Source organism: Triticum urartu, chromosome 3 (assembly GCF_003073215.2).
Source record: "Triticum urartu cultivar G1812 chromosome 3, Tu2.1, whole genome shotgun sequence".
In the NCBI taxonomy this organism is placed as follows: domain Eukaryota; kingdom Viridiplantae; phylum Streptophyta; class Magnoliopsida; order Poales; family Poaceae; genus Triticum; species Triticum urartu.
In genome coordinates, this window is record NC_053024.1 from 96,936,896 (window position 1) to 96,948,346 (window position 11,451).

The 11,451-nt window shown below is 50.0% G+C and overlaps 1 protein-coding gene and 1 pseudogene across 1 annotated transcript; both read right to left on the reverse strand.

Annotated features, from left to right (window-relative positions):
- Positions 1 to 475: 475 nt before the first annotated feature.
- LOC125548066 (UDP-glycosyltransferase 73C5-like) lies at positions 476 to 2,462 on the reverse strand. The gene has a single exon (XM_048711755.1). It carries the CDS (start codon positions 2,364 to 2,366, stop codon positions 783 to 785), a length of 1,584 nt encoding a protein of 527 aa, XP_048567712.1. The 5' UTR covers positions 2,367 to 2,462; the 3' UTR covers positions 476 to 782.
- Positions 2,463 to 7,521: 5,059 nt separating this feature from the next.
- LOC125546704 lies at positions 7,522 to 9,131 on the reverse strand (annotated as a pseudogene).
- Positions 9,132 to 11,451: the final 2,320 nt, after the last annotated feature.

Consider the following 11,451-nt stretch of genomic DNA (forward strand, 5'->3'; position numbering starts at 1 on the left):
AAAATTGATGAAGAAAAACATTCCGAATGCTCGAAAATGCTTTAAAAAGTCTGTTTGAACCATCGATTTTGTTTTTTTTTCCTCCTAGAACATTGGGAATGTTGTTCTAAACAAAAATTTGCTCGTACATAGAACACTCATCAGTGTTAGCACACAAAAAAATCAGAATTTTTTAGAATTTCTTATTCCTATTATTTATTTCTTTTACTGTTCATGAGGATGCATGTGAGCTCATGATAAGAAACTCCATGCCCCGCTCACTCTCACTTCATGACGTGAGATTAATTAGGCCATCGCATGTCAAAAGCAAGCTAATCTCGTTGATGGGAAGCTGTAAGAAACGAATTGCTTCATGGCACATCAACGGACATCAATGCCCAGATAAAGATGGAAAATGCAGTGCTAGGTTTTTCACACACAAAAAATAGTCCTAGCAAAGATGGAAAAATCACATGGTACATTGCTACTCCCTTCGTTTCAAAATACTCCTAAATGATCCAATTTTATATTAACTTTGTATTAAAGTTAATACAAAATTAAGTCATCTATTTTAAAACTAGCTGACATGTGACCCTGAAGCCATTCCACCACGCGAACATAAAGTTGTGGCGAGGACAATTTTATTCTACTATGTGATTTGTTCATTCATGAACTGAACTGAAGAGATAGACATTTCGTTCCAGTGCAATCATGTACAGACAACATGATCAATCATCAATGGAGTTTTGTATTGCGCATACAACATGATCCAACGTTGAACTTATTCCGGGAAACGGAAGATCCTAAATGCTAACTTGCGCCATTTGCACTGGCAGCACAGCGTCCTGTTCGTTCTTCTCGCCGAGCTCGGAAGGCGGGGCTGTCGAGCTCGCGTCCCTCCCGTGGCTTCTCTTCGTCGACAGCTCCGTGACATAGCAGATCATGTCCGTCAGGTCGGAGTGCGACGACCCGCCTTCCTCCATGGCCGCCCTCGCCTCCGCGGCGATCTCTTCGGCCCTGACCCTCCTCGCCGCCCCCTCCGGTCCGCCGCCCATCAACTCCGCGATCGCCTTCTCCACGTCGCCGCTCGTCACCTGAACCCCCTCGGCCTCTTTCGGGAGGTACATGGCGGGGATCTTGACACCGGACCTGACGCCGACGCGGAGCACGTCCACGAGCAGCTGCTCGCTGCAGAACTGGTCGGCGATGGTGGGCCACGTCAGAGTCGGCACCCCGTAGGAGACGGCCTCCAGCGTCGCGTTCCAGCCGCAGTGCGTGAGGAAGCCGCTCACCGCCGGGTGCGAGAGGATGGTCACCTGCGGCGCCCACCCGCGGACGAGGAGGCCCCTGTCCTTGACGCGCGCCTCGAACCCCTCCTCGTCCAGCAGCGCCCGAACCGCGGCGTCCGCCTTGGCCTCCTTGATGGCCCACACGAACGCCCGCCTGGACGCCTCGAGGCCGCGCGCCAGCCCGGCGAGCTGCTGCGCCGTCAGCTGCGAGATGCTGCCGAAGCTCACGTACAGCACGGACGCCGGCGGCCGGGCGTCGAGCCACGAGACGATGTGCCCGGCGTCGACGTCGGCGCGGTTGCCGCGGCCGGCCTTGGCGTCGGCGTCGTCGGCCATGCTGCTGGACGCGCAGGTCGGCCCGACGGCCCACGTCCTCTTGCCGAGGGCCGCCGCGTACGCGTCGACGAAGGCGCCCTCGATGCCGCGGAACGTGTTGAACAGCAGGCCGTCGGCGGTGGCCTCGGCGTCGAGCGCCTCACGGTGCTCCTTCTCCACGCCGGGGTACTGGAAGAATCCCCGGAGCGTGGCCATGTTGCCGGCGGCGCGCACCGGGAAGTCCGGCACCTCGAACGGCGCCATCACGTCTTCCCCGACGCGGTCGTACACGCCGTGCGCCAACAGGCGGTGCACGGCGAGCTGGAAGTAGGCGGAGGGGCAGTGCATCACCAGCCTGGGTATCCCGAGACGTTGGCACACCGGCGCCGTCCACGGGTTGCACGCGTCGGTGACGAGGCAGACCGGCCGGCGCGGCAGCGCCCGGAGGTACTCCTCCAGCGGCTCGGCGATCTTCCATATGGCCTGGAAGAACCTGAGGTACATGGGCGGCTCGAGCCCTGCCATCTGGTCGATGGCCTCCACCCCCTCCGGCAGGCCGAGCTGCGCGCAGGGGAAGGGGAGCTCGACGAACTCGACGGGGAGACCGGCCCTCCTGGCGCCGTCGACGGTGGCCCTGTTGCGCGCGGCGTTGACGGGCGTGGTGACCACGGTGACCCGCGGGCCGCGCGCGGCGACGAGGCGCGCCACGTCCACCATGGGGATGATGTGGCCCTGCGCCACCAGCGGCACCAGCACGAAGTGCAGCTCCTCCCAGATCGCCATCGATGGCAGGCAGCTCGATCCGAATCTAGCTAGTTAGTCAGTGCGAGTGTGTGACCACACACCAACGCCCCGGTCAATGGTGCGCCTACACGGCCGATGTCGAGGCTATATCATGCTGGGTGACGTTCATGGTGACATGTGTCAATGAACAAACGTGATCAAGGAAAAAAAAATCCCTATATAAAATAGCACCTGCACTTAAAATATGCTATTAGTGCATCTCCAACCGCCTTTGTATATTGAATTAGAACAATGTCCGTACAATGCAACGGGATATAAATATTCTATTACGCTATCTTGAGATTTACCTGCGCATAATATGCGATTGTGTAAATAAATATTCATTAAATTATGCCCGTGATTTACCTTATATTTTGGTAAGAAGTGATTTACTTGTCCATAGTATGCGATTGTGTAAATAAATGTTCATCAAATTCTACCCGTAATTTATCTTATATTTTGATCAGAAGTTTGGTAAGTAATTAAAATAGAATTGATCCAGAAGGTAAGTAATTATGGTGATTGATGTACGGGGAGTGTTGGACGAAGGGCGGTGGGAAGAAAGGTGAAACGGAAACCTTACGTCATGCCCATAATGTGTGATTGTGTGAATAAATATTCATTAAATTCTGCCCGTGATTTACCTTATATTTTGATAAGAAGTGATTTGCTTGCCCATAGTATGCGATTGTGTAAATAAATGTTCATCAAATTATGTCTGTGACTTACCTTATATTTTGATCAGAAGACTGGTAAGTAAATTAAAATAGAATTGATCCAAAAGGTAAGTAATTATGGTGATTGATGTACAGGGAGTGTTGGACGAAGGGGCGGTGGGAAAAAAGGTGAAACGAAAACCTTACATCCCGCCCATAATGTGTGATTGTGTGAATAAATATTCATTAAATTTTGCCCGTGATTTACCTTATATTTTGGTAAGAAGTGATTTACTTGCCCATAGTATGCGATTGTATAAATAAATGTTCATCAAATTATGTCCGTGATTTACCTTATATTTTGATCAGAAGTTTGGTAAGTAAATTAAAATAGAATTGCTCCAGAAGGTAAGTAATTATGGTGATTGATGTACGGGGAGTGTTGGACGAAGGGGCGGTGGGAAGAAAGGTGAAACGGAAACCTTACATCCTGCCCATAATATGCGATTGTGTGAATAAATATTCATTAAATTCTGCCCGTGATTTACCTTATATTTTGGTAGTGATTTGCTTGCACATAGTATGTGATTGTGTAAATAAATGTTCATCAAATTATGTCCGTGATTTACCTTATATTTTGATCAGAAGTTTGGTAAGTAAATTAAAATAGAATTGATCCAGAAGGTAAGTAAATTATGGTGATTGATATGTGGTGAGTGTTGGACGAAGGGGCGGTGGGAAGAAATGTGAAACGTGAACCTTACAATCTTTTTAAGTAGTAGAGATTTACCTGCCCATAATATGCGATTGTGTAAATAAATATTCATTAAATTCTGCCTGTGATTTACCTTATATTTTGGTAAAAAGTGATTTGCTTGCCCATAGTATGTGATTGTGTAAATAAATGTTCATCAAATTATGTCCGTGATTTACCTTATATTTTGATCAGATGTTTGGTAAGTAAATTAAAATAGAATTGATCCATAAGGTAAGTAAATTATGGTGATTGATATACGGGGAGTGTTGGACGAAGGGGCGGTGGGAAGAAAGGTGAAACGGAAACCTTACAATCTTTTTAAGTAGTAGAGATTTACCTGCCCATAATATGCGATTGTGTAAATAAATATTCATTAAATTCTGCCCGTGATTTACCTTATATTTTGGTAAGAAGTGATTTGCTTGCCCATAATATGCGATTGTGTAAATAAATGTTCATCAAATTATGTCCGTGATTTACCTTATATTTTGATCAGAAGTTTGGTAAGTAAATTAAAATAGAATTGATCCAGAAGATAAGTAAATTATGGTGATTGATATACGAGGAGTGTTGGACGAAGGGGCGGTGGGAAGAAATGTGAAACGGGAACCTTACAATCACCTTAAGTAGTAGAGATTTACCTGCCCATAATATGCGATTGTGTAAATAAATATTCATTAAATTCTGCCCGTGATTTACCTTATATTTTGGTAAGAAGTGATTTACTTGCCCATAGTATGTGATTGTGTAAATAAATGTTCACCAAATTATGTCTGTAATTTACCTTATATTTTGGTCAAAAGTTTGGTAAGTAAATTAAAATAGAATTGATTCAGAAGGTAAGTAAATTATGGTAATTGATATACGGGGAGTGTTGGACGAAGGGGCATTGAGAAGAAAGGTGAAACGGGAACCTTACATTCTTTTTAAATAGTATAGAGATGAATTGCTAAAAATATGTTGTAGCAATAGGGAATTTTTTTTCTTTTTGCAATTGAGGCAAAAGAAGGTTTATTGCACAAAACACACAAATGATATATGGAACAGTTTGTCGTAGACACGTCACACGTACACAAGCATAACTCGTGTACACGTGTGCACACACGTACGCCTACACATGCATGTACACATACACACGCGTACATGTACACACGCACGCATCACACACGGGTCCACTAGTCATTGAGACATAACTATGAAGGGAATCACTTTTACAAAGCATTATCAAAATTTAGCAAGTGCCTTTTGGGTTTGTAAATATGCAAAGTGGGATGACAAATTTCGCAAGCTTTGTAAAAAAAAATTGGATGAGGGAACACTTATACAAAAACTGTTGGAGGCGATTTTTTGCCCAAGGTTGCTAAAATAGCAAGTGAGTGCAAATATAGAAAGGTTGTTGGGATGCTCTTAGAGTGCTATAACACGGTCTACCATGCTATTAACGAGACATCGTACACCTATTTATTTAGCGAGACAAATTTCTACACTCTATAACATGCTATTAGTGGCGTTATAGTGTCTATTTTTTCTAGTAAACGACAAGCAGTGCTGGGTAAAAAAAATACGATCGTGGGTACCATTGAGGAATCAGCTTGCGATTTATCTGCTAAGCATGGCGACAATGGAGTTATGGATTTTCAAAGTCAGTGCGGCGCCCGCGTCCAAAGCTGCGTCGTGTGCACCGAGAAGTTTTTGGCAAGCTGTCGGCGGGAATGAAGGTGACATGTGCTCCAATCCACCTAGTAGTAGCCAAGGTGCCTCGTCGTCTTCAAGAACAGACACAGCCTAGTTCGAACCGTCCAAAGCTTCCAAACACGCTCTGGTTCAGCAATTCTCGTGCAGAACTGTCCAAGGCTTCTACTTTCTCCGTTCGAAAAAACTTATTTCAGACTGAAGAAATATTAACTAAGGTTAATCAATAACTTTTTAGAATAAAATTTTAAGAAAAAGGGTTTCCGTCCGCTTTGTATTACAAAGCAACCATCCAATATAACCAACGATAGGGGCTGGGACGGAAGCAGCACAAACACATCAAAAAAAAGAAAAGAGAAAAAAGAAAAGAAACAAATGCCAATAACGGCGGATCGACAAAAACGACGAAGCCTCATGACCGCTGCGTCCATTGAAGATCGCCCACCAAGCTCCGAGACTCCGAAGTGCCGGTACCCAACAACACCTCCAAGAAGGGACACGACGATGACGACGCTGCTGCCAAGGGTTTCCCCCGGTACACGGCGAGGAGAGAGGAAGGGTAGCCCCGACGCCCTCCAGGAAGGTCCGGCAGCACCCTCAGGCGCCACCACGTCGGTGTCGGCCAAGCCAACAGAGATTTCTTCCGATCCCAGCCTCTACGTCAGGCACTTCGGAGCTCGCCACCAGACCGACCACCACCCTGCGCCAGCACGGACACGAAGCTTCCCACGCTGTCTCACCACGGCACCACGAAGATGGTCTGCATAATGAAGAAGAGAAGCCGGGACTAGGGCAACAACACCGTCGGCATACGGGAGGACCCCACCTCCACCGTCCACGACGGTAGCCGACCGGACGCCATGGCAGGAGCCTACCGGGCCCGTGGCCCCACAGGCCCGGCCGGGCCCTCAAAGGCCCGGACAGCTCCCGCCTCCGTGCAGCAGCTGGCACGCCGTTGGCGCCGCTGTCCCAGTCCAAGCCGCTCCCCTGCCTTCCCATACAAAGAGCGTCGCGGTCGCCCGGAGCCAATCCGCAAGGACCCAAAAGGGACCCTACGGGCCCAGATCTGGGCCGGGGACGCGCCACCGACCGGCTAGCACCACCGAACCACCCCGCCGCCAAGAGGCGACACCACCACGGCGAGCACCGCCGACCTCCACACCAGGACGCCGGACCGCCACCGGCCGAGGCGCACCGCCACCGGCCATCACCGCCCGAGCAAGGGAGGACCGCGCGTGGGGAAGGGCAAGCCCACCGCCGCCAGCATCACGCGGCCCAGGGCCGGCGGCGCAGGTTGATGGCGGCGGGAGGAGGGAGGGGCTGGAGGCGCGCGGTGGAAGGGCCCCTGGCCGCCTCGCTCGGGGAGGCGGCGCGGGGGTACGGGGGCGTGGAGGGGGGTGGGGGAGGAGAAGGGGAACGGGGTGAGGAGGGGGCTGGCGGCTCCGGCGGGAGTGGGGGGGGGGACCCTAGGAGGGGGGGGGGGGGCAAGCCGGCCTTGTCATGGAGGTTGATGGCGTACCTCTCTGCTTCACCAACGGGGTGGGCTCTAGAATAAAATTTTAGAATGGGCTGCCAAAATACATGAAGTTTTTCCTCCATAAAATGGGCTGTGATGGGCACACCTAAATTTTACTCCTCTCTATCATATAATATAAGATCTAATTGCATCCAATTTGCGAAGGAGTAGATCGGTTTTCTAACAAATGCAAGTTATATTTTCTGTGCAATGTGCATTGCTAGTACCTGAAGTTTCCAGATTCATTCCTTATTCCAAATAGGTTCATGATGTTTATATTCATTGATTTGTAGATGGACTCACTTGATCTTAATAACATTAGCACTGATTTTATAACAAGCGAGTCAATCATGCGTCTCTTTTGTGCTTGTCAGTTACACAAGCAAATACATTTTCAGTTTCCCACGGGATCACGAAGGACTTCTTTTATTCGAAAACAACAGACACGAGCTCGACGAGCTATGCTTCACTTGTATGGAAGCTTCTCCTCTGATTCATCCTCTTTTATGTACCCACAGGACAGCCTGCTAATACTCATGGTTCAGTCCTATCCCTCGAGCCATACTGAAGTGCCAGATCCCCATTGCAAAGCCATGTACTTTGTTGTGATCGTCCCCCGAATCTACGATAATCCAGATAGTAACTGAGAACTAGAGTACATCATTTTTGCTAGGGGCGACCCCAAAATCTTCTGCCAGAGGCTTCCCCACTATTTGGGCATGAGACACACTGGGACAAAGTGCATAGCCAACATATCAGTGTAATGGAAGAGATGATCATAAGAACTAGATGCAGTGTTTCTACAAGTGCTCGAAAGCTCACCATATGTAGTACAGACCGTCAAACGTGTCCTTGTGGACCCTCCCAAGAAGCTCAATCTTTACCACTCCACCAATACATAGAACTGAGTGTGGTAGCTTAAAAGACTGCATCACATTTTCCTGGAATATCACGCCTCGTGTTACTTTGGAACATCTAAATTTTATGTTTATTACACAAAAAAGAAACACAGCTAGGAATATGTATTCAACTGACCTGTAAGGCTGTAACATTGGAAATTCTGGAGATGTGTACGTCCAGATATAGTTGCTATCATCAATCAGCTCCGCATCACTTTGAACATATACATGTGTTTCAGACCAGTGGGGTGGTTTTAGATAGCCCAAGCGGAACCAGACGTGTTTTGCTGAATATATCGGATGACCAAGTCGGAAAAAAGCTGCACGGTGAAGAGTATTAACACAGAAGGCACCTTTTGCAAACAGAAAGAAGGCTGAATCAAGTCTTAGGCGTCAAAACTTTTAATGGCCGTATCCTGATTTCATCAACAAGACACAGCTCTGACTGAAGGCTATATATCAGGCATTCTGGCACAAGCAGGATCTTTCTGGCCACCGCTCGACCAATAAGACGGTGTCGTCTCCTCACGATAAACCGGTTCAAGGGTATTTTCTATGCCTCTTCAGGGAAATGATCGATGCTGGATGCACCCATGCAGTGACTGATGCAACCCTTGGGGTCGTACGGCAAGAGAAGACCACGGCTAAGATGCATATACACCCTGTGATCCCTCCCGAGCTTCTCCAGCCCAGCACAAGCACTTGATCCAGCATTTCGGTGTGCACTGCTGATACTGCTCAGCTCAACACACGTGAAGTTGGAAACCTCTGGGTAAACCCGCAGGCACAGGATCTTGCTGAACTGGTTTGCAATAACTGAATAAAATGATTCATATTCAGCTGGTCTGAACCTTGTGTGTAGTTTGTCACTGAATGGAAAAACATTATTCCCTAGCATAACACCAGCTAGCATAACTGCCGCACCCTAGCCTTGAAAGAATTGCTGAAGGAAAAATATTATTTAGGGGCTCAAGTGAAGGAAAGAATAGAAAAACGAACACAAGCTAGCATAACACCAGCAATTGAGATGGTTCTGTAAGCGGCCTATTTGGGTGACATCGTCGTCAAATCGGTTATGGAATTTCCGCATCGAATGGATCGCTGATTAGTTAAGCAGCTAGGCTAGAATCGACATAGATGGATGGATGTAAAGGCAGATCCAGAAAATTTGGGCATACCGAATCGGCGCCAGGAGCGGGAGACGGCGGTGGCGCGGGCGAGAAAGTGAAGAGCGGCCAAGAGCATCTCCAGCCACGCACCCAACAGGGGTTTTTGACAATTTGTCACTTCTTACTTTGCACTTTGACAATCTGCCACTAATTATATTGTATTTGATCTTTTGCCACTCTTTACTTTGCACTTCGATTTTTTGCCCCGGTCACATGGGACCCAAGAGGAAATCCCTGAACTGCCCTTTGGACCTGATTGACCACGCACGGGATGATCTCTGTCCACATCTCCCGGTCCTATCCCCTTGCTCTCTCTCTCGTTTGCGGCCAACCTCCCGACGACGGCCAGCAGAGCTTGCGCGGTCTGAGTCATGGGAGGATGCGGGGGGCAGAGCAATGACCAGCGCGGGTAGTGGAGGAGGCCAGCTCACTCACTCGCGGACGACCAGCGCACGCCGCCACCTCGCCCTACTGGCCTTCGCCAGCGCGTGTGTCGGGGAGAGCGACGGCCTGCTCGCCAGCGTGATCTACACCACGGCCGAGCCCCTCCGCTACTCTACTAAGTCACCGCATTACCATGACCGCGCGGTGAACACAGTCGGCACCTCGGCCGGCAGCGTCATGCAGTAACGACCTGGGCGCGCAGCCACGCGAGGCGGCAGTAGAAGCCAGCGACGAGAGAGACGGCCTGACCGGTGGCTGTTGTGTCGACTGACGACCAACCTTCCTCCAGCACTCTTGTTCGTCGCCTTCTTCCCAGCAATACGTGTTTCGCTGAAGTAGAGACGCAATAGCACTAATTAGTTTTCTTGATTTTTGCTTCAATCGGTCAGTTTGGTTCTTGTCAGCTTCTTCCTAGCAATGTGTGGCCTGTAAATACTAAATAGCATGCGATGCTTATGCCGTCGACACAGCGCATGCTTAGTTCCGTTGTGTTTTGTAGTAGCATGCTCGGTGCCTGGCATCTTGCGCTATGGCAGCAGCGACCGGGAGCACGGGGCGGCCTCGAGCATGTGCTTGGGCGCTGGAAAGGAGCTCCAGCTTGACGGGGGGATGCAGCGTCCAGGCACAGTGCTGAAGGCGCCGGGAGCAGCAGGGGCGGGCGGCGGCCGGGCATGGCCTCGTGAGCTAGGGTTCATCCGGATTTGGGGAATCAACTGATACAAGTATCAGTCAAACAAGCACAAAGGGTATACTTGTCCACTGTTTTATGCACATATTATGTCACTCATTTGCAGGTATTGTTTTTGTGTTGAAAAGTGGCAAATAATCAAAGTGCAAAGTAAAGAGTGCCAAAAGATCAAATACAATGTAAGTAGTGGCAAATTGTTAAAGTGTAAAGTAAGAAGTGGCAAATAATCAAACCCCCCCCCCCCCCCCCCCCCCCCCCCCCCGACAGGCCCCTCAGGCCATTTTTTCGGTGCCGATGTCGAAAAAACGCCCCAGTTGCATCCCCAGGATGCCGAAAATCGCCGGTTCGGTCTGTTTTTAGGTCCGGCGATCGCAGGCCGAACCCGGCGCACTGGCGGGCGATCGGGGGCTCCGGCGCAAGGAAAAATCACGGCTGGCCACACCGTTAGGTGGAAAGTCAACCTTTTCTTCCCCGACTCGCCTCCCACCCCCCGCGCCCTCGGCCGCCACTAGTTGTATCCCGACACCGCCCGCCGCCCTTCACCGCTAGATAGCCAATCCCCGTCGGAAAAAAAGCAGAGGTTCGTCGAGGCAACCCCTCCACCAGCAGCTGGGCGTTTTTGCCGCCGTTTCCAGCCGCGGAGGGGCAGTTTAGCGGCGGGCACACGCCCACCGTACGCAAGGTGTTCGGCGATTTGACTGGCTCGGCGATGGACTCGGATGACGAGGAAGCGCTCGCCGCGCTGCTGGAGGAGGAAGCCGAGGCCGACGTCCAGGAAGAAGAGCATCTCATGGCGCTCGCCACCCTCGCCCACCTGCTGGCGAGCAATGAAAAGCCGCGGCGAGGTGGCTCGGCGTCGGGGCGGGTGAAATCAAAGAACCGGCATCGTCTCGAAGGCTACTGCATGCTCTACTCCGACTACTTCGCCGATGCTCCGCTTCACGACGACAAAATATTTCGACGCCGTTATCGGATGAGCCGAAAGCTCTTCCTTAGGATTGTGAATTCCATCCGGGAGTTCGACAACTACTTCAAGTGCAAGATCGATTGCACCGGCAAACTTGGATTCACTTCGATCCAGAAGTGCACGACAATGATGAGGATGCTTGCATACGGAGCTCCCGGTGATTCACTCGACGACTATGGGCGCATGGCCGAGTCCACCACCATTGAGTGTTTCTACAAGTTATGTCGGGCAGTGGTGGCAGTGTTTGGACCGCAATACTTGAGAACACCCAATGCGGAAGACACTGCTCGGATCCTA

Bases quoted from the DNA above. Each gene is read 5' to 3' on its own strand.
- LOC125548066 (XM_048711755.1), bottom strand. From the start codon at position 2,366: ATGGCGATCTGGGAGGAGCTGCACTTCGTGCTGGTGCCGCTGGTGGCG.